This window comes from Python bivittatus, unplaced genomic scaffold (genome assembly GCF_059951505.1).
Source record: "Python bivittatus isolate LINGU-HERP-01145 unplaced genomic scaffold, Pbiv_v1 ctg000330_np1212, whole genome shotgun sequence".
NCBI lineage: Eukaryota > Metazoa > Chordata > Lepidosauria > Squamata > Pythonidae > Python > Python bivittatus.
The window spans coordinates 25,095,324-25,122,690 of record NW_028277058.1 but is presented as its reverse complement, the minus strand read 5'-3'; the positions used below and the strand labels follow the sequence as shown (position 1 = coordinate 25,122,690).

Genomic DNA, 27,367 nt, shown 5'->3' with positions numbered 1-27,367 from the left:
ATAATCAGTCATTCTTCATACACTTCTAACTGAAGGGCATCTTGCACTTATTCCCTGTTTTCCTTCTTAACAGGATTTATTTTCTAGTATGAAAAAAGACGGAAGAATGAGAGCAAGAAGGGAGGTTAGAAACTGGAGATGCCATTACACTGTTGTGAACAAAGCAGGGTAACTGCACAATACACTCATTTGGAAACATCTTCTGACTACACCAATCTCTTTGCTGTTCCATCAGTTGCTGATGGAACAGCAAAGAGGTTTTACATTAAAACCAAACATCATATAGTTTAGCATGGATATATCTATGCTAAACTATATGATTTGTTTGGTTTTAATGTAACATAATGTTTGAATCCAGACAATTTGATTTATAAACTATAGATTATGAGCTGCATTATATCTTAATCCATTGCAACCTATGGATTAAGTTATATGGTCAAGCCACACTATGACTAAATATAGGATTGCAAAAAATGTAGCCTAGGGGTTGTATATGACCTACCAATATGTTGTAGCCCCCAAAAGTCCCCTCTTCTAAGATATATAGATACAGATACACACACACACATATACATACATACATACAAAAAGTTGGGGAATTTTTAGGGGCAAAAATCAATGCCTTAAACTTACAAATGCTTAAGACAATCACCTCACCCCTCAAAATGCCTCTAGACCCTGCCACAAGTTGGCCCAGTTCCATCTATTTTTGTTATCCTTGATATGCATGCAAAGCCTGTTGCAGCCATCAAGCTGATAGAAGCTGCACACTCCTGGTTTAGCATGTCATCTAATGCTAGGTCAGCCAATGTACCACTTTTGCCTAGATATCTATGAGCTCTTGTACACAAACATTTGACTCCATATCATTTTGTGTATGTACAAATTTGCAGCTCATTATTTGAATTCCTGTGTACATGTGTCAGGCTTTAATATTTCTCAGATATGTATAGTTATATATCTCATTGTCCCTTCCTGCCAAACACTTCTGATCCTTTTTTTCCCCTCATAAATTCCACTCATACTAATGCATTTATATGGGAATATCAAATCCAATGGGACTATTTTAAAAAAATCCTGTATCCTTTAAAGATGGGGAGAGTTTTCATGCGTCTGTGTGTGTGTGTGTGTGCACGCATGCATGTGTTTTGATAAATTCACTTGAGTTATCTGGAGCTAGCTGCTCTGAGTCTGCACAGTGGAGTGAGTTGTAATGTTCATTACTGCTCTCTGCTTGTGGTAATTCTTGGCAGCCTGGATGAAAGGAGTTACTTGATCACTTGGTGCTGAAATGTCACAGGTGGGCTTGCTGGCAAGGGCAACCTCCTGAGGTCCTTTGATGTATAAACTTGTTTCCAGATGGTTTCTAGTTCTCATATGGGATAGTAAATGCTTCGGGTAAGTGAGTAGCTTCTTTTCCTGCTTCCCTCAGAGTCTCTGTACCTGATACCTTCAGGCATGGTAGAGGACTTCCATCATCTCCTGCCCTGGTGAACATAGGGGGAATTGGGTTGCAACAGGTTGCAATAAGCTGAGCTGCCCTGCTACTTTATCAGCTTGCTGGCCCAGTTGCTTAGTTCATCTCAGGTTGCCTTCTTCTGGTCTGCCTTGTTAGCACCTGCTTGAGGCAAAATGTGATGCTTGACATAATAAGGATGCCTGGGTCTCTAAGGAGACCCGCAGAGCAGTTCCAAGCCTCTCGGTTTCTCTGAGCTCCCTTGCGCCTTTGCACACTCAGCCGTTGCCCCGGGATGCAAATGGCCTCGCGGTGACCCTGCCTCCGCCGCGCTTTACCGACAGGCTGCGTTCCCCCCGTCAGACCGTTGCCTTGTGGGGTGGCGGCAGCGCACACTGCCTTGATCACGGCATTCTCCCATCGCCCTCCCATCTCTGTCTTTCACATTCACACACGCACACACCGTTAACGCGTCTCCTCGCTGCCCACCGCGTCCTCCTCCCTCGCCCTCCCCCTCTTCTCTGTAGCCCCTCCTTAGTCCCCCTCCCGCTCCCAATCACACTCCAGCCTGATGCTGGAGCCCAGCGTCATTTCAGCTTCAGCCGAGCTGCAGACATGGCGACGACGCTGACAGTGGTCCAGCCGCTCACTCTGGACAGAGGTAAGCGCTGCGCCCGGCGCCACGGTCTTACATCCGCCTTCCCTCGCTGTCCCCCACTTATCGATGGCAGCGCCAGAGGGTGGTTTTTTGCTGGATGTGGTTTCGGTCTTGCTGCTGCCGCCGCAAAATACTCCCCAGACCCAACCTTAAGAGCTTTCGCCACGTTGGACTCTCTGGAGGCAACTCCCCGAAGGAGCAATATATTGCCCAGCCGGCGGCAACACGTTGAGGTTTAACCGCCGGCCCCCCGCCCGCGGTCTCTTCCTCGCCCCTTGCCGGAGGGGAAGCGCGGTGGCGAATAGACACCAGCCATCAGCCGAGCGGGACACGCTCCTGCGCCTCCATATCAGTGAGGAGGACTTGAGGCGAACGAAGAGGGTCGCGGTGGTGAACGAGAAGGGAAGGACAAGGAAACTTTATTCCAAGGCTGGGTGTCCGTGTGCCAGTTTGGAGGAGCAGGATTAGCACCGCGGAGGGTCAGCAGCAAGATCAGATTTTCTGGAGATCTTGGAGTTGCCTATGCCAACATGGCAGGTTTAGAAGGCAGAACTGTCATTACAAATAAATACAACCCCCCCACCCCAAACTGTCAGTAATGTGCGGGAGACACATGTTCCACACGTAAAGAAAAGGGGAAACTGGGAGACAGCAGCATTTGTACTTTTATCACTGTTTCACACAGTAGTGTGAAAAAATGTTTATTAATCTGATTTCCATGACTTTGAGTTTTAACACTCGATTGTTAATGGCTAGCCTCCCCTTGTATACTATTATCTATAACTGCTTTCTATTGATAGATTGTTCCCTGTGGTGGAAATGCTATGGATTATTTTTTGTTGATGACTGGGGGGAGTGATCAATCAATCCCCTTTCCCTTTTTCATTCAATAGGTTCACCTGAGAGGAGAAAAGTCTCATAGATTTGCAAAACTAAAATCTGACTTGCAGTCTTTATTGCATGCTATTGATACCAATTCATTTGCAGGTGCCTTGATATAAACATACACATTCTAAAGCTATGAGGATGTTTGCAATCCACATTTCTGAATGAGGAATAGAATTTGGCTTTTTTTTTTTTTAAATAGAATGTTGATTGAGGACAATTCCAAAAGATAATGAAACTGAGCGACAGAGGGACTAAAGACCAGATTAAGCAGTGGAGTGGAATGAAAGAAGAGCAGGTGGAAGAGACAGAGGTGTGAAAAAGAAATTTCAGTGCAAGTATAGGACTGAAATTTCCATATTTGTCTCTTTAGAACTGCATTTTTCTAGCCTTTCTTTCTTCTAGGTTGCTCAGGCCATTGGTTCTTCTCTCCCCCCTTTTATATTGAATTAGGTTGAGAAACAGTGTCTGGCTCAAGGTTATTCAATGAGCTTCATGGCCACATGAGAAATTTAATATAGGTCTCATTGCCCACCTGGTACCCTGTAGTATATATTATAACTTCCACAAACAAATGGACTATTTGTTGCTGCACTATTATCAGAATGGCTTTGATGGAGCAGGTTAAATTAGTGTTAATCAGCTCTGTTCAAATGGAAAAAGTCAAGACAGAGGAAGACATAATACCTTCCTTCCACTCATTTTCTAGCAAGTCATCTCAAGTGGCCTTCTACCTCCATTATTGGAGAAAATATATAGCCAACCATGACTAAAAGCTATTGGTAGTCTTATTCATGAATTTATTAAACATCCTTTTAAGTGGACCCATGTCATCTTGTGGTATTTAATTCCATGGATTATATGAAGAAGTACTTAACCTTTCTGAATTTCATACTATGCAGGTTCATTGGATGAGCCCAGATTCTATTTTGAGAGAAAGTAATAGAAAGCTCTTAAGAATTCATACTTCTCTTGCATCCTTTGTGGTTATGGTTAAATTGCATGGTAGAAAAGACTCCATTTGGAGAAAAATATTTTTTTTTCCTAGTGCAAACTCAATTCTCTGTTTGCCCTAAGGGAACAATTTGCTTTATTAATATAGAATATAGGAAAGAAAAACAATTTACTTTCTTGTTTGCTTTTTAGTACTATTACTACTACTTTAGTACTACCTGTGTGACCCATGAAGTAAGTTCCATTGATTTTAGTGGAACTCCCTCACAATATAAGTAAGATTACCATCTTAGGAATTGAAATAATACCCAAGAGCCTTAAAACATTTCTTTTTTAATCAAAATATAGTATGACTGAAAGCTTTCTAAGAACTCTTAAAACTGTTCTTACTTTTTAAGTAATTAAAGTAAGTGCCATGGTTATAAATATATTATCTGTAAATGAAGATTACAGCAGATCCCAAAATTCCTGCTTTACCTTCAATGTAAAATTCAAGTTCTCAGTTTATATTTAGACAGCTTGTTGGATTCTAATGAAGAAGATCCCTGGGATTTATATGTTGCCCAAGTTCACTTAAAATTCAGTTCTGAAATGGGCAGTTCATGGTAGATAATCCAAAGAGAGAAAAGTATAAAGTGTTAGCGATAGAAAAAGGACTACTGACAAAAGGAAGGATGTATGTTTCTACCAAATAGTTAGAGACTCGGTGTATAATGTGCAGTTCCACCCCAGTGGACTACTTTAAGCAGGATAAATTATTTCTTAGCAAAAGGTTGAACAGATGGCAATCCATTAAGAAGCATAGATTTTTTTTCCAAAGGAAAGTATTGCTACAACATAGTCATTACCCTTTGCATTTCTAATCTTTATTATTTAAAAACTAGATAGAACTGAAATTACACCTGACTTTTTATTTTATATGTCTAAGTTGCAACTGCAACTTGAATGAGAATGTTGAAAAAAATAGTGAATAACCAGCTATGCAAAAGTAGAATATAAATATTAGTAAATAAAATACCAGGGAGGAAAGCTGTCCTCAGTTACATAAACTTATCACACAATATAGTACATGTTATTTACATCAGAATTTAATATTGACATATTAAAATTTCATATGAAATTGAAATAATAATTGTTCATTAATAAATGCATTGGCATAATAAAATAATTATCACATAATACAAATGAAATGAAATGAAACCATATATATTTGAAAACAGCCAGGAACAACTTTTAGAGCAACCACACAAAACTTGCAAAATACATAGCCTTAATAATTTAAAAAGAGAAGTTTCTTCTCACTAATGCACATTGAGAGTCACCTCTCTGAATGCTTTTCATATTCCTAAGAGAGAAGGTGGAGGACAGAACATTTCTGAAGTATGTCCAGGGTAGAAAACTCTCCATAGGAATTCAACAGGATCTTTTCCTTGTCAATGTGATTAGAAACCATATTAATGTTAATGCTGTCAGCAGCCTTGGTACCCAGTAAACCATATACATTTGTGAATCATCTATGGGCTCCCCAGAGAAAAGTTAAAGTTCTGATTTACATCCAGTACAGCAACTTTAAGGTATGTGGACTTCAACTCCCAGAATTTCCCAGCCAGCATGGGAATTCTGGGAGTTGAAGTCCACATATCTTAAAGTTGCCAAGACTGAGAAACACTGCAGTACAGTATTTTCAACAGACCATTCCTCCAATCAGTTACAGTGATGCTTGTGTTTGGAAAACCAAGCTAACAGGAAACAATTTAATATAAAAAGCACTGTAACAGAAAACAGAAAACTGCTGCTCTTCAAGGTAAATAATGTCTGGTAGAGTGGAAGAGGCAGGGGAAAAGAATTTGAACAATCTACTTAAAGGTAGCATTTTGATTACACCATTAAAAAGGAAAAGAGCAGGAAAATTTCTAGGAGACCTGGCCCTACATTATTTCTCCTCACTGTTTCTCTCTTCCTCTCCCCTCTACTCATACATGTACATACTTCTTTACCAATCTTAACTATATCTCAGTAGTGGTAACACCTGACCAGTTTTCTCTGGCCTCAGATGCTAAATGATTCTGCATCTTGTTTGTTCTCAGATAGGAGACAAACAAGGAATGCCAGGAGTGAATGCTAGACTTCTAAGTCAAAAAAGCATTCCAGAAGAAGACAATGGAAAACCATTTAATGTATTGCCACCTAAAAAACTAATGTGGATGTATCCATGAAGTCACCAAGAGTTGAGTTTGACTCAAAGGAGACTTTACTTAATGACAACTACATGGAGATATGGTTTAAGTGGAATAGTACAAGTCCAGAGGAAAAGGAGCCATGGGTTTCCCTGTACCCCACAGTCTCCTATGAAAAAGGAACAGGAAACGTTGCATTGATATGCCTACAGCCCTGAACCATGCTAATCAGAATTACAGATACAAGGACAAGAGATGGATACATGATTGCCTCTTCCAAATGATTTTCTTATGTTCCTTTACAATCTAATCCATTTTTCCAGGTTGATTATCAATAACTTCTGACAGTTTTCCCTATAGACATTGTTCCTACCCTTTTATCATCTACTTATGTAGTCTAATTGCAAGATTTTTCATACAAACATTAACCAAGCGAGTGTGCAAACTACTGGAAACCATACCAAATTAGTTTTTAGGCCGTAGTTAAAATGCATATGATTTAGTTTAGTGAAAGCTCTTAAATTTTGATTAAAACTTAGCAAAAAGCTATGTTCCCAATAGCTGCTACTAATATATGAGATGTACATGGAATGGAATGGAATCTCTTTGCCTTCCACAACATATTTTACAGCAAACAACCATTGTTAGAGCTTATTTGTGCAAATAGTGTTCTAGCCTTGTGTCATCTCTTCCAATTTTTTTTATGATCATTTGCTGTCATAATTTTATTGGAAGGAAATGCAAGGCTTTATAATAAATGTAGAGAAGAACTGTATTAAAAAATCTGGATTAAAGATCTGAATTACCATTCCTCTGATAAAACCCACATCAGCCCCCAAATCTATCCACTTCCCACTCCATATTGTCATGAATCCCACTAAAATAGTTACACTGGTTTAAGATTGTGATGATGTAATACAATCATGTTGTCACTGAAACTTAGAGTTTTTCTGGTATAAGGATTTAGTAAGAACCCTATCCTTATTTGCAGCTGCAACTTCCTAAGATTGCACTGTAAAGCTTTTTATTCTATTTTTCCTCAGCTGCAATAAGATAAAACCACACTGTATTTTCTCATTAATAGTGATCTTTATGTATGTTATCCAAAATTTGCATTAAATTATTTAAAACTAAAGAACTTTTCAGTAGTAGGAATAAGTTGAATCTCAAGAACGTGAATTTCTTTCTGTAATTCTTGTCAGCACCTCGCTTCTTAAGACAGCACAAACTGACTTATTCCCTTATTATGTAGAATGTATTTCCAAAATAATGGAATATTTAATCACTTTACAGTTTAATCTGAGAAGCATTACCATTCACCCTGCACAGACCTGTTCTGGCAGAGCTGGGAATGTGCAGCATACAATGAACTAGGAGATTGAATTGTGGATGTTCCAGGGTTTAAGGGATTTGGAATGCATAAGATCATCTGGCATATAGTGGGTAAGACTGAACGGTAGAATATAAAAAGCATTAACTGAGAATAGAGAGGAGCTGCGTATATGGAGAACAGCAAAACATCTAAGTAGCCACTACAATGCTTTAATACATACGGTATACCAAAATTATGCATGGTTTAGTTCAGTATCTTTCACAAAGATTTGTACTCAGTTCTATTTCAGGGATTACTATAATTTTTATTTAATTTATAGGATATGTTTAATGCATTGTGTATGTTTTCAGTCTTAATTATCAAAATGTGGTGGGTCAGAGAACAGTTTTCTCTAGATTTTCTCTGTTTTCTGCAAAGTGAACTGAGTGACACCAGACTATAGTAAGAAGTGGGCATCTTAGATACTCTCCAGCAATATCCGTTGATTACAACTGTTCTGTAACACTTTAACTGTATGCTGATATTAATGGCATAATTTTATAGCAACACCTTTGTCATAAGTAGCCTTTTAACAGTGCTGTCATTGCCAAAATTGCCCCAATATTACAAGGTTGTCAAATTTGGCAATATTTTCCTTATTTTATCTTAGGTTTTATTTTTAAGTTTCTCATCTTTGCAAGTAGGATTGCTTTTTTTAAAAAAAAGCACTTTGGGGGGATTTGCAGATACAACATGAGTGATGGGTATCATGGAATGTGCAGGCAGTGTATTGCCAATCTGTGTCCTAGTATTCCTACAAAAATCTCGAGCTGGAAAGGATTTTCAGCTGGCCCTCTGGAGAATTATGCAAGTCAGAGTACATAATATAAAGCTAAATCATCTAGTGGTCTGAGTATCTTTCATTAGCACAATTTATTGTTTTTGGAGCATGTGTGAGGTAACTGAAATATTAGCTTTGCTTACATTCTTATTTACTAAATTATCTAACGCAGGACCATAACTGTAGTGCAGATATTATGCTAAATTGTGAGGAAGACAGAGGAGGAAAAAATGAAGCCAGGTTTAAAGAAGAGTGATGAAAGATACTGAAACCAAAACAAAACCCATACTTCTGTATATGTATACAGGCACACACAAAAATTTCATGTACAGAGATGGTGGCAGGTAGACACAAAGGGAGAGAACATGTGTTGTATGTTGATGGTAACAGCAGAGTCTGTGAGGACATAGCAGGCCACATCTATCCAGACATGCACCCTTGTGGCTATTGTGCAGCCATAACCTAGTTGATGAGGGCTACAATTGCACCTAATTTCAAGCCAGTGTGATAAAATTGGTTAAAAATAACAGAAATAAGCATATTACACACACATATACAACCCAAACCCTGGTTGTTTCAGTTTGCAGTTAAGACTATCCTGATGCACTTAAGACTATCCTAAGACAGATATTGATTGAAGCTCTGGAAAGCCAGGAAATTGGAAGTTAATACATCTGGTGTTATACTCATGTCTCGTGATCACTATTATGTAATACCACAAACTATGGTTCTTGACATGTTAACCTCCATGCCACCTTCCTTGGTTTCTCAGACCAAATCCAAATAGGGAGCATGGAGTGCCTGAGACCAGCAATGGTTATTTTCCTCTATTGTCTTAATGAGGCAGGTTAACGTTTTGAGTGATATTGCACAACATCATTATTGATTAGATTTATCTAACATCTTTTAGAAAGAAACAGACAGCTGAGAGCTTACAACCAGAATGAACGAACAGCGGAGCAAACAGGAACAGGGATTCTTTGCAAGGAATCTGCTGAATGGTGGAGTTGATCTGTTTAGTTCTTGGGAGTGTTAAGTATTTGGTTGGGCTGCACCTTAAAAGAGGAGAGAAAATGCAAGAGTAGGGAAGGGCCTAGACACGTGTATATGAGCTGGCTACTAACCAGACCCAAATAATGCTAATAAAAGGAAGGAAATATCAAGTAGCCTCTCTGGGCTCCATCTTCATCTTAGTGCTGTTCTTTTCATCTTTTGAATGAACCAGAGGATGAAACAGAAGGGATGCTCATCAAATTTGTATGTGATTAGCTAACACTTTAGAGGGCAAACATCACAATTCAGAATAACCTTGACCTATTTGAAAGACTGTGATGCACCAAATTGAATAAAATATATCCATCATCCAGCTACGTATGACAACTCCCATTCCACACTGAATAAATTTCCTGGTTTTGTTTGTTTTGTATGGGCAGGTTAGGATTATAGTTCTGGATGGACTAGAGTTAGATTTTGAGAAGCTTAGGGTTTTGCAGTTGTAGGCATAGAATCAACTAATTATCTAGGCAACTGACTGTAGGAAGAACAAAATTGCAGAATTGTACTTTATCACAGTAAAGATAAAAAGTTAAATTAATTCTGGATGGTAAAAATTCGCTAAACATTACGTGCTATTTTAGCTGAAATAATATCTCTGTCTCTGACTTTTTGCGTTATTTGTATCTATTTAGATATTGCCAGAGCAATTGAACTGCTGGAGAAACTTCAAGAATCAGGAGAATTGCCAGGACATAAGTTGCAGTCACTTAAAAAAGTACTGCAGAGTGAGTTTTGTACAGCTATCAGAGAGGTATGATAATAAATTTCTGCAAAACATTATGTTTGGGGGAATGGAAAGGCTACTGCTTTTAATGCAAATAGAGTAAACAAGCCATTGCAAGTATTTCTGTAGCATGCCAATAAGTGAATATTGGTCTATGGAGTTTCTGGAAGTCACTGGCATGTGTCCACAATCAATGCTGCAATAATAAAAATAAAATTTTTCCTAAAACCTACATGAGGTCTGATCTAACATAAACAGTATCCATCCTCCAGAATATTTCCTACAGAAGTTTTAGGGGATCACATATGGAGTGGAAGCAAAAGAATTATGAGAACAAAGCGGCTAGGTTATATAGTTATTATTTGATTCATACTGCAGTCTTATTGTCCTAAGGTGCTGGGCAGTTCCCATAGCCTGTAGTGTTTGTTGGAATCATCACTTTGAAGATGGTGGGAGAGTTAAAGAGGGAAGTCCAGTCCAATCAAATAATCCTTCAGCCAGTGTTCATCATCAGGGCAGGCACATTCTGACAATGTTAGAGCTTGCAGACCAATGTTGCCTACACCACTGGACTGATAGGCCCCAAAAAACTGATTAGCAATATAAGCTTAAATATGTTTACTAGGAAATAAAGCCCACTAAGACCAGGGGGGCTTATTCAATTGCAACTCATAGGAATTTGGTATGTAAATTTATAAAGTTTTCTATGAAAAAATAATTTTGATTGTAACCCTTTCTTATTTTTAAACAATGCTGATTTATTTTACTTTCTTAGAAAGACAGGTACTATCTGTTTTTTGTAAGTACGTATCTATGTCTATCTATCTATGTATCATAAAAATATACCCTATTATTTTGTCAGAATAATTAAAACTGACTGTTTTAACTGAATAATCATGGCATTGTGATCTACTAATTTGAAGTCAGTGGCAAAACATGAAGTTATTTCAGTGATTCACATGGTCATTACAGAATCACTTTTCCCCTTTCACTTAAATAAAGCTGGGGAACCAAGGCAATTACAATACATAGATTGAAACAGTATTCTCAATTTAAGAAACCACTTCATAGCTGGAAAAAGGTAGGGTTGGTAACACAGAGTCCCTGGGCATCAAAACATTTTTACAGTCATAAGCTGCATCCATGGAAATTCAGTTAAAATATTTTTAAAACAATTAATAATCCATATATCTTATGAAATGTCAGTGCTCTTGTATGAAAACCTACAATATCACAGGGTGAGATTTCAAAAATCTTATGAGATTTAGTGGCTTTATGAGATTTTGGCTTTTTTTTTTTTTTTACATTTTAAATTTTTTGTGTCTCTCTTTGGTCCATAGTACATAGAAGAGTTACTGAACTCTATTATAAACAATACTGTTCAATGCTTTAGAGCGGATACCATAATAAAACTCTTAAATGAATCAGCCAAATACTTCAGATTGATGAAAGAATGTATATAGGTTGGTATCCATATCAGAAAGCTTTGAAATCTCAGTGACATTACTTAAATATAATTCTTATATGTGAAAAAGCAGCAGCCAACATATAGGAAAACTCAGGAAACCAGAAAATTACTTAAACTAATATTCACTATTGGCTGAATGAACTAAAAGCTATTTGACCAGAGTTTGACAAGGTAATTGACAATTGACTATTCTTTAGAGGCAGCTGATTTTTTTGTTCCCCAAAAGGAGCAAAACAACCTAAAGGTATCTGCAAACAGTCTGCAAAACTGCTTTCCTCCTCAATTCTGCCCTTGCAAAACTAGTGTAGAAAATGGGAATATGTGTTCTTTTTTCCCTTCCCTTCAATCTGATTATTAACTTTCAAAATCTATTTCTCTGATGTCGGTGGCAGGGGAAATCACAGTGCCTACTCCAGGACTAGATGAATTTCTAATTTTCCCTTGGATGGGGAACAAGAGGGTTTGGGATTCTACAGATTTAAAGAATTCCTCAGTAGCACCCAACCTACCCTATTCAGAGAGTCCATTTCTGCTGGTGGAATAGTATTACGGGCAGTCCTCAGTTAATGACCACTCATTCAGTGACTGTTCAAAGTTATGATAGTGCTGACTGAGTGGTGGTTACAACCAGTCCTCAAAGTACCAGCTATCCCAGTACCCCACGGTCATGTGATCACGATCTGGGTGCTTGGCAGCTGGCTCACACTTATGACAGTTGCAGCATCCCACAATTTGTGACCTTCCCTGCCAGCTTCTCACAAGCAAAGTCCATGGGGAAGCTGGCAGGGAAGGTTGCAAGTTGCTCAGGTAAGTCTTCCCCACCCGCACACCCTCCTCCAGCCCCTCTGTGCTTGCACCATGCCTGCCACCCGCACACCTTCACGCACCTCCCCAAGCCTCACTGTACTCACATTGCGCCTCCCGGGCCACTCGCACATACTTGCACCCCCTCCCCCACCTAGCAGCAGTCACTCCACCATGCTCGCACTGTGCCTCCCCCACCACCTGTGCACCCTTGTGCATCTTTCCCTAGCCCCTAGCCACAGGGAGGCCACACTTCCCTGGTCACTCGCATACCCTCCCTGGTCACTTGTGCACCCCCTCTCCCACCCAGTAGCAGCTACTTACCTGCCTGCCATCCTGTTTGCAAACTGCCTGGAACTTGCAGCTTCCTGCCAGCTTCCCCACTGATTTTGGTTGTTGGAAGCTGGCAGTAAGTCACGAGGAGGTTCTCACTTAATGACCCACAATCCTCACTTAACAACAGCAACGGGGACTGCAGGGCTTGCCATCGCTAAGCAATGCAGCCACATGGCATCATACTTTACAACTGCATCACTTAGCAATGGAAATTCCAGTCCCAATTGCCATCCTAACTCAAAGACTACCTGTACTATAATATTCTATGGCAGGAGCAGGTAAGCTTTTGGTGACTAGCAGCTGAAGCCTCCAATAGATGGGTGGAGGTGCTATGATACTGCTGAAATGGACAGTCTGGATTTTCCAGTGTGGATTGTTTGTTTGGGAAAAGGAAGTTTAGGTTTGTTTGGGCTTGCTTTGTGCTACATCTAAATAATGGCTTACATATTGTTTTTCAGTTGTTTACTGCCAAGAAAAAGGCAGTCAACTCCTGGGAATTCCCATAGTAATGATAAAAGTTGTGGGGGAGTACATATTGCCTATGAGTTGTCTAGAACATTGTACACTCTGTCAGAGACCCATGACATATTATAAGACTGCATTTATATGTTGAAATAATTTAATTTTGAAAAAATACATTTATATAAGTTAGCACATATTATATTTTTCTTTGGTCTCAGCTTTCAGTAAGAGCTTCTGGTATTAAGAGAATAAAGATAACTAGCTCTCAATAAGAAAACACTTAAATATCTAGAATGTGCCTAAATATGCCTGGATTATCAGCTTATGGTCATGACTGATTAATTTTTCGATCCTGAGACATCATTACTTTTGGAAACTCACTTTAGCACAAGAAAATGGTGAGTTTGCACTCTGTTTAGAAAAGAAATAATTTTTCTTTTAAAAATCTAAACCCACTAAAGCTTTGATTAACATTTTATCATCAGCCATGGTGGAGAGATATTTAGGAAACATCATTACAAGGTATACATAACATGCTTTACAGATTTCTGAACCCCAAAGATATAATTGATTCTCCAACCTTTAGTCCAGACATACTGTATCGTAACAACAAGCAACAGAAGGACATCCACAAGTGAAAAATATATTATAAGCAACAATGGAGAATGCTCAAAAATGAATTTCTTTTCTTCTTGAGATTTCTAAGTAAAATTATACATATTCCTGTTCTTCTGAACTCCATACTGTTTTGGTCTCCTGAACAACTACAAGAGCGGCATGAAATCTTTTTTCCTTTTCCCCTTTGTTGTTTTTTTTTTCCCCCTCTCTGCCTTCCCTGCATTAGTCAAATTATTTTTTTATTTCATAAATATATCTCATGTAAGTATTTGATTAATCAATAAAAAATCAAACATCCTTGCTCTCCCTGGCTACTGCTAACATTTTCTTCATTTTTTAATCTTTAAAATTTTTCTGATGAGTAGGCTATCACTGTTTCTTTTCTTATTCTTTTAATTCTGAAGGGAAAAAAATAGAGAACCAGAGTTTAATTTCACATTCAGGAGATGATATCTCTGTGAAGGAAAATCAATATGCAGATTGAACTGACTAAAGGTATTGTAGCTCTCTTGCTTAGAATGGATTGATTCCTCACATGAATAGTTTGGCTGCCTGCATCTACACGGACTTCATTATATAAACACGACAAGTGTCTTCCTCAACATAGTGTTCCCTGCAAAGGTGCTCACCTTCTGAAGTAGTAATATATTAGCATTAAGTTATTTAGTTTCCTGTAGAAGTGAACCTTAACAATTTGCTTCTATGCTTAGAAAATTTACCTTAAATCCAGACAATGTGAATGGCTAACATGTGGCCCATGGCAGTTTCCAATCTAGTTTCCTGTTCTTCTCCATGGCTTCCCTTCTTCTTTCCCTGATGTCTCACCCATTTCTCCCTGGAATTGACATGAATTTGGGGAAAAAGGAAAATTATGTTTATCCTGCCCAAATCAAAAAGTAAGAAGGGAAGGGTATAGCAATAAGAAATCTAAATTTATATTTAAATTCAATCATTCTTTCCACAACCTTCCCCTTTTAAAATTTTATAAGTACCTGATGGATTTTCTCCAGCTAAGGAGACTTCTATTCAATTTATCTTTACATATCAAACCACTGCATTAGCCCATACTTTGGCTTTTGAGCTATTATTCTGACCTGAACCTTGAATCTGACTATAATTTGATAACTCAAGGGCCTTTTTCCTGCATGCTAGACAGCAGTTTTATGGCTATACACTTGATCAAGAAGAGATAAAATTAAAATAGACTAAACATGCTCTGTACTGACGGCGGGTTTCGATTTAGCTAGTAGTTACTCTATACAGGGTAAAAAAAGATGGTAAGATGAATTCAGATATAAGTTGGACATAAGCCTGACTTTCTAGGGCTGGCCACAATCACATAACTTTTTGGCCTTCTTCAAAATGTTGGCTTCTCCTCCCAAACAATATAGACAATTTTCTGTTCTAATTGTAAATAGAGGCAAGGAAATGTATTTTGCAGTATAGATGTCAATCAGAATAAAGAGTTTTAAAATCAATATAATAGAAATATTTTTTTCCGAAATGACAAATGTGCAACAGGACGTATTTTTTTTATTTCACAATCACCATCTCCTGACTTCTGCTGCCACAACGCTCTGGATAGCATGAATCAGAACTTTTAGGAGTAATTTCCTTTTCATGCATGAGTTTGCTCTCAGTTGCAAATGATTTGAGTGGGCTAGGCAACCCAAGACTTATTGAAGAAGATGCTTTGTTAAGCCTATTTATGATTATTACATTCTGATGTGCTAGTCCAGGAAATCTAAGACAGCTGTTATACTTACATTTTACATGTTGTTTGCACTCACGGCAGAAAGGTAATGCCCCAGAATGTAGTGTATATCAAATAATTGATGCTGAATCAGAGCACTGTTCTCCAGAGGACAATTACAAAAAAAATTTCATATTATGAGAATGTGGATATGCTCATTAAGAAATGCAAATGCACAGTAATATATATTGTGATGAAATGCCAAAGTCCTTGGGAACACAGAGGAGGCAGCAAGACAGTTAAGAGAGAAAACAGGTCTGTTACAAAACAGGTTCTTGAGTTCAGGGGAGGGGAAATCTGTGAGAAATTAACTCAGAGTAATTCCATAATTACACTAGGTATACGTTGAGCTGGAGAATTGCTTTGGCAGGTCTTCGAGATTCTGTTGCATTATCCCACTAATAATAGAGGTCTCTCCAGTAATCCAAATGGTTCTTGTTTCCTGAGTTTGTCAGCTTCACACAGCTGACAACTATTAAACATTAATGACATGTCTTATAAGTATATTGGCTTCATTCAGAGAACTAAAAGATTCTCATAGCTTCATATATTTGATTGTTCTTATATAACCAAGTCTTCTTTTCCTTCCTTGTCTTGTTTAAAAAGTAGCCTAGCCCATTCATTGCTTTGTTCTCATCTGGTACCTTTTGTATTAGGAGTACAAGTTCCTAATAGTGCATAATGTTGGTATGGAAATGGTCTGTACAGAATGGACCATATTACTCTTGTTATGTCAGTCATCATGTGAAGAACATTTGCTCAAGTGCTTTGTGATGAATGGAATATTAGATATAACCTGTGAGAGAGCAGGAACTGAGTAAAGGGGAATTTTGAATCAGTTCTGGAGCCTTCTTCTTTGTATCAGTTAAATATTTATATAATTTCCTAAGCGAAATACTCCATTACAATTCATCCTTTATGCCACTCTTGGTTGATTCCTTTTCCTGAAGCTAAATGACAAAATATAAAATGTGGTAGGGGAAGTATGTTTGTCTTTTACAGAAGTTACACACAAAGTTGTCATGAGAGATACCTTAAATAAAATATCTCCTGTTTTAGAATGTACTATAGTATTTCTTAAGCTACAACAATCTTTCAGGATATTTAATTCCAAATATAAGGATTGAAATTAAATTGAAAATGAAGTCAATATTCATAAACACCACACACACACAACACACTGTGATAAATTCCTTCAGAAAAAAAGTATTAATTAACTTACACATTTTTCATACATTCCTATAAAACATTCTGTAATTAAAAATGTCAATCTTACTAAAAGCTAAATGAGTTCATTGCAAGTTTGGGATTGTTAATGAGTCATCATGCCCACTGCATGAAGCAAGATGACACATAGCTTGACTGCATGGCTTCCAATTGTTCTGACATCTGCTGTAACAGTGCAGATGTTTGTTTCCCAGAGATGACTGCTACCAATGTCCTGAATAAAACATGTGACTTCTTTCAGATTTTTAAAAGTATGCCATAACTCCAGCATAGCTTTCATGAATCTGATGCCTCCTGAATCTGTGTAATCAAGCCTTTGGTTGTCTGGCAACACTGTCCAAACTGAGCTGCTTCCATCACCTGACATCATGTAAAAACTTTTCAAAGAAGACACAAGGGATTTTTTAACACAGAAAATGTAGTCTACCTTTGAGCAAAAGTCCTCATTATCTGCTTCTATTTTGGTAGGAATTTCCAGAGCAATGTACCTAAAATAAAATAGAAAAGCAATTACAATCTAGATAAAACAAGCCAGAAAAATCCTAAAACATAGAAACTAAAAGGGCAGCAAAGTCTGAAGGTATTTTTTTTAAAAAATGTCTAGCCTTCTATCTTTTTACATTGAAGCTTAACTAAGGAATTTAAGGCACAGTAGTTCTGGCCCTTGAGCCTAAATGTCCTGCTCTTAATGATCAGTTTCTGATAAAGCATCTATTATTTAGGATTATTTAGGGTTATTTAGGATTTAATCCTGGAGGAAAGTGCTAACCTATATTTGTATTATGTCATTTTGGATGATAGAAGACAGGGCAGTTTATTTACCACAGCTCCATTCATTGAGCTAGTCTATGTAAGAGGAGGCTAGGACTAGATGGTAGGGAGGTAGAGTCTCCATGGGCTATAATAGGGATTTTACTTCACCAACCAGAGGTTCCATTTAACAATCTGCTCATTTGTAATGTATGCTGCTATATTTGGGTAGCTGGGACACTGTAGAAATACTGTTAGTGTATGGTGAACCCCAATACCACAGAAGGAAGAGCTCAGGATATTAAATTCCACATGACCATGAACCTATTCCAACTAATATGGATTTGATAATATGTTTCAATGAAGCTGATGATTTGAAGGTGGAGGAGCCTTATATGATTTAATTGTTATGGATAAATCACTGACTGGTCAGTTTAAAACTGATGGCTGGTACAAATATCTGTAGGACCAAAGGACTTGGTAAAATAGTTTGACCCAGGCACCTGATGGATTTGTATGGTTCAATGCCCTTAAAAAATTTTCTGCATCATCTATTGGTGATATTGTCAGCACCTTGGCTAATCTGTGGAATATTAAGAGGCCTTTAAAAAATGAAATCTATAAGGACTTTCACCCAGCATTTAATGGTTAATTGGTTTAGTGTTAATTTCATGTATCTGTTTATTTAAAGAACAAAAATGAGAGCTAAATTTATGTTAGTTGTATTGAGTATTTGGCAGAATATTCAAGGTATTCTACAGGATAAACATAAATAAATCAATAAAGTCATTTCATTACTTCCATAATATATACTTAGACACATCCTTGTACCAATTAAGTATCAGTGTAAAAATTATGTTAAGGATTATATTTCGTTTCTTGGGTGACATTATGAATGTATCTCAGAAATCCGATAACTTCAGTAACTCCTGAATTTCAAACAGGAGGTTCCCAGCTACGCTACCTAAGGTCTTTCTAGCTGAAGTTATCAGGAAGTGAATTGGAGAACTTCAGCAAGCCAAGTGTAAGTTTTGCATTTGGGCTATCATTCCTCTAACCAGTAATGGAAAAAAGAACATTATATAGATATTATTGCAGATTTTTCTTGTTCTTTTTTTTTTCCTTCAATGATTTATTGTGCTGTTCTCACAGGAGATATTTCATTTAAGTTTCAAATGAAAAACAATACTTTAAAATCATTGTTATAATCATTATTTTATATCAATACAATAATAAAGAATTATTGGTGTGCCAGATTCTTGCTTGAGCATATTTTACCAGTATGTATCACAAAAGGTCATCAGATTAGCCCTTGAGGAACTAAGGAGTCTATGGTCTTTGAAATTATGTCATTATTTTGTAGATATGATGTAATGTTTCTTTAGCTTGTTAAAGTGCCTACGATTAAGTGCCTACAATTAATTTTCCTAGGGTTCACAGCCTTAATAACTATGCACTTCCTTACTTTAGAGCATCCTTGTCTGTTATGCCTCAAAGCAAGTTATTCTGTTTCCTGCACTCTGTATTATAACAATTGTTGGAAAAAATGCAGTGAATCCAACAGAGAAATATCTATTTTTTTTCATTCCCTGGGCAATGATGGTTCTGAAGTAAATAAAGAACTTGGTGAATTGTGCTAGTTGCTTCAGCCTTTTGAACATGCTATTATAATTCACTACCAAAGGAATTGGTATACAGATGAAGGCTATTTATTTACTCTATTAACAGCTACTAGTAAAGAGCAAAGTGAAGCTTCAAGATTTAAAGACAGCATACTTAAGAATATAATATGTTCATTAAAACAATAGACCAAAGACATCAAGCTGTAAAACATACTAATAGCATGATATAAATCATTGGACTTCAAAAACTGATAATTTGACTAATTGCAAAGTTTTAACTAGTGAGCTCCATGACTGGCATAGGGATGAATATTATCCTAGTCCAAATTCAATAATTTAGCAGTAATTCCACAATAGAAGACATAGTTCCAAGATCTGTTTCCCTTGTTAGAAATTACTGTCACAATCAGTATATTTCAAAACTAGGAACATTGTTTTTAAGATACTATTGATAAATCATGGTATCTTATAACTTCCATTCTGCATTCTTGTACTAAGAAAAGAAACAAGTAAATGTCCACTTTTATCCACAGGCATATTTAATTATCATTTTTTAATTTATTTTTGGTTTCCAACTGAGCTCTAGTTATGACTCACACACCTTAAAAAAAATACACAGGCTATCAAAACTGTGTTTCTATTGTTGATATTGTAGATTCCTCTTTTTGTGTAAAGATGGAACAAACTACAAAGATGTCTTCATCTCCCAACAGTTTTCAAAATGATCCAAACCCCATATGGGTGTCTTCAGAGTACAGGAGTACATACCAGCTGTCCCACTATAAGAATAGTGTTCCTTTGGCTTAGTCCTACAGTTAAGGGTGGTTCGATACATTTTGCTGCTTGAGGCAAAGCACAAGATGGTGGCTTTTCATTTTCAACATACAGAAGCCAACTGGATTGGCATTTGATTCTTTCTTCAGAATTGCTAATAAGATAATATTCTTCAATGAATTCACATACAGCAAATTAACAGAAAGCACTGGGTAGTATATGAGACAAGAACATTATCTGCTGTACCATCCTTCAGCGTTTGCAGTCTGAAGTCCCTGCCTCATTTTCCCTTATAGGACTAATGTTGACTAAAGCAAGTCTAGTACTTCTATTTCACTGAGGAATAATAAAGCAGACTTTGAAATGTTTTGAAAATGAGTTGATGGCTTCTTAATTATTTGAACACCAGCATGTTTTTTTTTAACTTGAAGCAAACATTCAAGTTAATACAGTTACACCTTCATTATGTATCACATGACTAAGTTATTGCATATTAAATCAGAGCAGAAATTACTAAGGATGGATTAAAATTATTTAATATTTGATTACAGCTACAGGATGACAATTTCAAATGTAATAGCTTCAAAAACAGCGATCTCCTATGCATTAATTCAACTCATAGAAATAGAAACATCATGATCTTTTGCTTTGTTGTATAACAGCAACCGAATATGCAGACATTAGATTTGAATAAACTGGTAAATCTCACCTCTTAGGAATAACAAAAACACTCTTGCTTTTTACTCTAAATTATATTTGGAAATGAAGGAAATTTTAAGGAAGGAATATTTAGAGAGATTTATTTGCGAAAACATTTGTGTAAGAGCTCCTTATTGAAAATCTGGCACTAAATCTTCAGTTTGGATTTCACATTTTAGAGTCACCATTTTATACATTTCTCTGGTGAATTTTAGGGCTCTGTCAAAAGCCAATTATATTCCATAAGGTTATAATTTGTGCACTGCTTCACTATCCTGTACTGAAACAAAATTGTTTCTACTATGGATACACAGATTTATTTTTATAATTGGGCCACTGGAAATTGCATTTTCTCTGTATGGGAGAAATTTTCTTCCAGATAGTGCACACATTAAAAATGATCTATGACAAGTCATGTATTCTGTATGGCATCATCACTGATAATAGCAACTTATATGCCTTCAATATATTTGAAATATTTTTGAATGGGTGCCTTTTACTTGACCTGCTTTCTACCCAGTGCCATTGCTCAATTCAGAATTCTGATAACAAATCTCTTGTAAAAAAAACCCTGTTCCCTCAGTGAGCTTGGCAGGTAAATCAAAATATGAGCCTTAATTTCCAGCATCCAAAATGAGTGGGGAATTGTATATCTTCAAAAGAGAAAAAACATAACATCAAGAAAGAGGACAAATGTTGACAAAAGTTCGCAAATATGGTTTTATATAATACAGATAAATACTGGAAATAATGTCTATTGTCAAAATATCAGAAAAATCAGGCCTGTTGATCCACCCAAAGTCACTGCAAGTCAGGTGGCATATAAATTTAGTGATGATGATGATGATGATGATGATGATGATGATGATGATGATGATTGTATTTTGTGTCTTATACTATCCATGGGCAACTTTAAGCTTTGCTCTCACTTTCTTTTATATATATATATATATATATATATATATATATATATATATATATACACAAACAAACAAACTGCATTTGGACTGGACAACCCTGGAAACAGAAGACGATGTAAAATAAAAGGCTACTTTTTTTTCTAATTAGCCATTCAACTTGATAAATGGACTTTGCAAAGAAAGAGACATGGCCATCCACTCTAAGCAAAACATTTCCCAGTAGCTAAAATGATTGTTTCCAGAATGGCATAAGAAATAAAGGAAGATTAAGGGCAGGACAAAAAAGGGCTTCATTGTGGGAATTAGCCACATTTCACACAGCCGTTAAGAAATGCAATGGAGTTCACTTTTGAAGGTATATTTCCTCCTAAATTAAATGTCAGCGTTTGAATGTTTACAAAATTGAAATTCTTCCCAGTCTTAAGGTTAGGCATCCAGTATAGGAGAAATACATACATATTTATTAACCTGAAATACTGAATAATACTGAATAATAGTGAAAGATTCTTGGAGTTAGGTTTGTTCAATGCAGTGAGAAACTTCAAGGACAATAAAGACTGCTAAAGCAAGCACTAAATGTCGTTTTGACTTGTGGAGGTAGCACAGATTATTCATTTTGTTTCCATTTTTCTCTTTGTATCACTCCAGGTATATCAATACATGCATGAAACCATAAATGTTAATGGCTGCCCCGAATTCCGTGCCAGGGCTACTGCCAAGGTAAGACACTTGTAGTTTTAGGAGATCTATTCTCCACATGGCCTAGTAATTGACTGTGCGCGTGTATGTTTCAGGTATTCGTGTGTACACTATAAGAAAATTTAGACATCAGTGGCAGCCCAGAGTCTAGAACCAGTGCTACTTCCCAGGTAATAATCATACTGGCAAATTCAATCTTTGTGCTACTCCTGTAGTTTAAGAAAAGAGAATGCTCTACACAGCCAAGAGTCTTATTTGGGGTGGGTGGAGGGATGGAGTGGAGTGGAGTCAGCTTCCAGTCAAAGCTTCTGTTTCATTGCAATTAAATACTGACCATTAGCACTTTGATGGCTAAATTCTGTAATAGATTCTACTTAAAGGATGGCCAAAAAAATAAGAGGTCTCAAGGCTCCCATTTTCAGAAGTGCTTCGCTTGCATTTCTTCAACAGAAAAGCAGCAAGTGCAAGGGGCGGGGGGGCTTCTACTCCTTCTGAAAAACTGGTCTTAGGTTAAAATGCTGTAAAGGTTGCCTTACAAATCAGTGTAAGCTCTCTGCATCAAAAGAAATGCTACCCTATCAAATAAATCTGAAATGTACTTTTAGTTTCCAGAGTACAGAAATAAAAACTAGTAACAAAATAGGTATTTCTTCATGGAACAGATTCTTTCTTTACTGTTGATAAAACATGAATGAACTTCAGATAGGCTCTGTGTGTGCGTGTGTGTGTAAAATAGAACCTTATTAACCTACATACTACTAGAGAACACTGTTCTTTGCAAACCAGAGCAATAAATGTTAATCTTCTTTCCACACTACAGCCAGCAACCGAATTACATTAATTTTAAATTGAGATAAGCCGTGGAGGAACATTATTGAAGCCATATAGTACGTTTAACATTAAATATACTGAAGATAACTTTAAATAATATTCTTTCATTTGCTTATCTGGTATCTTTTATTCTAGAGGGAATTGAATTTGACCTAATATAAATATTACAGATATTTAAGCTTTATTCTACTGATTCTAGAAAGATGTTTTTAGATTAACTTCACATTGTACAGTGAAGTTAAAAATTGTCATCACATGGCATAATTAAAATTCTCAACAAGGTCTGTCATTCTCATTTCTTATGCATATGGAACAGCAGGATTGTACAGCAATGTTTCAATATCATAGTATTTCCTGGTTATTTCTGGGCTGTCTGCATTGCATTTTTTCTTACGCATTTGTGTCTGCCATGCATGCTGAAAAATTTTGCATGATGATATATATTGTCCATGTAACTAAGACATTACACTCATGCTACTTAAATCCATCCATTAACATAAGATCCTAATGGAATTTAGCTATCCTTTTACTCTAGGAAATTTAGGACTCATGGAAATGATCCAGCTGAAATTAGCCACCATCAAGTGGGGCTGTACACACATTTGGTTTGAAGGCAACTTGACCAATTCTCAGAATCGAATGAACTTTCTGAACTGAATTGATGATTTCAACTAAATAATCAAATGTGATGCCATCTTATCAATATTTTTGAAAACTTACTTACTTCAATACAGATATTTGAAATGAACCAATTTGGCTTTCAAATCATCAGATCAGATCAAATTAATTACTCCAGATGGATCCGAGCCTATCTTCACATCCTACAGCCTAGTCTTATATATTTCAGTGTTTGTTTGTTTGTTTGTTTGTTTATTAAATTTTTCAACTGCCCATCTTCCCCCAATGGGGGAACTCTGGGTGATTCACAACAAACATTAGAACATAAAATATATAAACATGCTTAAGTATACATGCTTAACTCTCTCCTGTTGAAATCAGTGAAGGGGCTTAATTTAGTATATTCTGCTTTATGTTTTAATAAGTCAAAGAAGTGCTCAGATGAGTAGTGCACTCTGATAAAGAGTTGCTAGTGGGGAAACTACTATTTTCACAATTTACATTTGTTTTTAAAAATTGTACTACCCTCCCTAAAGTTAAAAAAAAAAAAAAGCCTATGCAGCTCGAGCTTCTACTGCTCCTGGTTTTAGCTACTGTTAAAATTTAAGGAACCTTAACATTGTATTGGCCATACGTACAAAACTGTCATATTTTAAAAGTTTATTAACTTTTTAATACCACTGCATGTTCCACTGCAATGTAAAGGATTCTAGTACGCATATGTCTCTTCAGCCTTAAGGTGTGCTTTGATGTACATCTCATCATTCTGCTTAACCAAATGTTCAATAAAAGGCAAAATTTTTAGAGAGGAAAGAAGCATTTTTTGCCATGTAGGGGTGTTCAAAGTAGCCAATAAGAATTTGAGTACATACATACATACATACATATGTACTAATCATACTATTCCCTTTTCAGGAAAGGAAATTTATGTTGCAAGCATTAATATCTAGAGTGAATTGGGGATCACATGCTAGAGAGCATAGAATAATTAATTTCCATTTCATTGTAAAAGCTACTTACAGGTACAAATAATCTAACGTTTACATCAAGTTTCCCTCTCAAAAAATCTTCTATACGTAGAACATAGAGCCAATGTTCATATTTTCCTTTGTGTGATATGAATTGCATTGACAGGAACGTGAATAACCACTTATGCAGGAATTCCACCTGAGCATATGAGTTGGCAACTGAGACCTTGAGATTTAAGCACCCCAATCCTCAAAACAATACCACTAGGATGCTGCACCCCAATCCTCAAAACAATACCGCACCCGGATGCCTCGGGCACATCTACGTTATTTTATTGTTTTTTTCTTCAAAAGAATGAAACAATTATAAAAAACAAATTTTAAAGCATTGCTTTGTGCGAATAAATATTTGAAACAAAATCAGCAGAAATGCTCCTGTGTTCATAATATGTTTTAAAAAATGCATTTTTTTCTAGGCGACAGTTGCTGCATTTGCAGCGAGTGAAGGGCATTCTCACCCTCGAGTGGTAGAACTTCCAAAGACGGATGAAGGCCTTGGTTTTAACGTAATGGGAGGAAAAGAACAAAATTCTCCTATTTATATTTCTCGCATAATTCCTGGAGGAGTAGCTGAGAAACATGGAGGACTCAAACGGGGAGACCAGCTGCTTTCTGTTAATGGAGTGGTATGTGAACACACTGATTCTGATTTTATGAATTCTGCTTATCTAAACAGCTTCAGACTGAAAAAAATCTGGATGACTACTGCAGTATTTTTGCTGTCATCTAGGGGTATCCAGATTTTTGCAGTCCAGATCTGATAGTACTAGTGCATACATAAGAGAATAAATGGACACAAATCTGTCATTTAAAAGTAACCACATTCAGAAACCTTTGGAGAATATTTCAGTCTTCCCATGACATCTTAGTTTGCAAGTGACTGTTATTCAGCAAGAAATCCAGAGGGAGATTTCAGCATGCAATTGCTGTTAACAAGCATATATTAATATTTGATTTTATTTATGGCTCATTTGAAACCAGAGTTTTTATTCCCAGTACAGAAGGTAAGTTATCACAGCACAATTAAGAGACTGTTGACTTTTTTACACATTGTATATAAGAAGAATGGTTTGCATACAGAAGGAGAAGTGTAACTATTGGCTCTGCTACTAATATTAAGTGCCTCCATCCCTACCCTTTTCACATCAGTGCATTGATCCTGAAGAAGCGAAATCTATGCACAGATTTTGCAGGTACTGGAATTCACATGCTCTGAGTACACATGAAATCCATGCTCAGCTCATTGATGTTGAGAGATAGGAAGTGTCACACTTAAAGACATGATCAAGACAAGTCCCTGATGATATGAATTCTTGATGCTAGCCGAGCTGCACATATTGATTTATTTACATATGTGGAGCTTTCATATCTATATTCCTGTATCAGTGCTTTGAATATCTCAAAGCTACAGATCCCAAATAGAGAACTGAACTGCCCTCACACCATTTCCATTCTGAAAGACAAAGAAGCCCAGCTGATGCTCAAAGATGCAGTGCAAGAAGCTGGTTGTCACCTTTAAAGCCCTATGTAGCATAGGACCAGGTTACTTGTGGGACCATCTCTCCCCAGTGGTTTCTGCCCATCCCAGAGTGGGGATGCTCCAGGAGCCATTGATTGTCAACTTGTGCCTTCTCTGCTATGGTGCTTGCCCTATGGAACAGCCTCCCCTCTCAAATATGGACAGCCCCTACTCCGTTGGCCTTTTGCAAAGCCATGAAGGCCTGGCTCTTCCCCCAGGCATTGGCGTCGGGATGTTGGCATGGGAGCTTTGGCATGAGCGTATGTGTCTAGCGGTGGTATGATTTTGCTGAACCTCAATGCAGTTTTAGTTGGCTTTTTGCTTTAATGAAATTCTTTGTTTTTATTTCGTTCAGTGCCTAGACTTTCTTGGATAGATAGGCCATATAAACAGGATAAATAAATAAATCACATTTATGCCATTTGGAGGATTTTGATGATACAGCTCCTGCTGAGATGGTTTTGCTTTTCTTTTTCCTTTCCCACTGGAAAGCCAAGGGAGTAACAGAGATATTCCTTGAAGTGGTTACTTCCTTGGGGGCTGAAATGTCAGCAAGGAGGACAGGCCTAACTACAGACTCCACAGCCATAACTGGGGAGGCCTAGTGGGACCAGATTCACCCATGGCATAGATTTTTCTTTGTTCCCCATACTTGTAATGCTGAAAACTTCTTGCTTTTTGCTATCTTTAAACATCATCACCACACATCAATCAGTGTGTGGAAGGAGAACATCATGAGAAGGCAGTGGAGCTTCTGAAGGCTGCTAAGGACAGTGTGAAGTTGGTGGTGCGTTACACTCCCAAAGTTTTGGATGAGATGGAAGCTCGCTTTGAAAAACTGAGGACAGCACGGCGCAGACAACAGCAACAGTTGTTAATTCAGCAGCAACAGCAGCAGCAAAATGCACAGCAAAATCATATGTCATAGGTGAGAGTATTCTTCTGTCTTAATATCAACTAACCTTCCTCTAACTGAATTAAATTTAGCACAAGAATTCAGTTTATCACTTGTGAGATGTTGATCTGCCTTACTTAGAGACATGCATATTGCCCCATTTTCTTACTCAACATCATATTACATTCTAGATAATTCAGTGACTAAAATATCTGTTTGTGACTTAATTGTTTATTCTGCTGAGTATATCACAGAAACCAAAAAATATATTCATTGTCTTA

The 27,367-nt window shown here is 37.0% G+C and overlaps 1 protein-coding gene across 1 annotated transcript; it reads left to right on the top strand.

Annotated features, from left to right (window-relative positions):
- Positions 1-1,968: 1,968 nt before the first annotated feature.
- LIN7A (lin-7 cell polarity scaffold A) lies at positions 1,969-27,143 on the top strand. The gene is made up of 5 exons (XM_007422263.3): positions 1,969-2,117; positions 9,972-10,090; positions 22,145-22,216; positions 25,089-25,298; positions 26,907-27,143. The coding sequence occupies exons 1-5, from the start codon at positions 2,072-2,074 to the stop codon at positions 27,117-27,119; spliced, it is 660 nt and encodes a 219-aa protein (XP_007422325.1). The 5' UTR covers positions 1,969-2,071; the 3' UTR covers positions 27,120-27,143.
- The last annotated feature ends 224 nt before the right edge of the window (positions 27,144-27,367 follow it).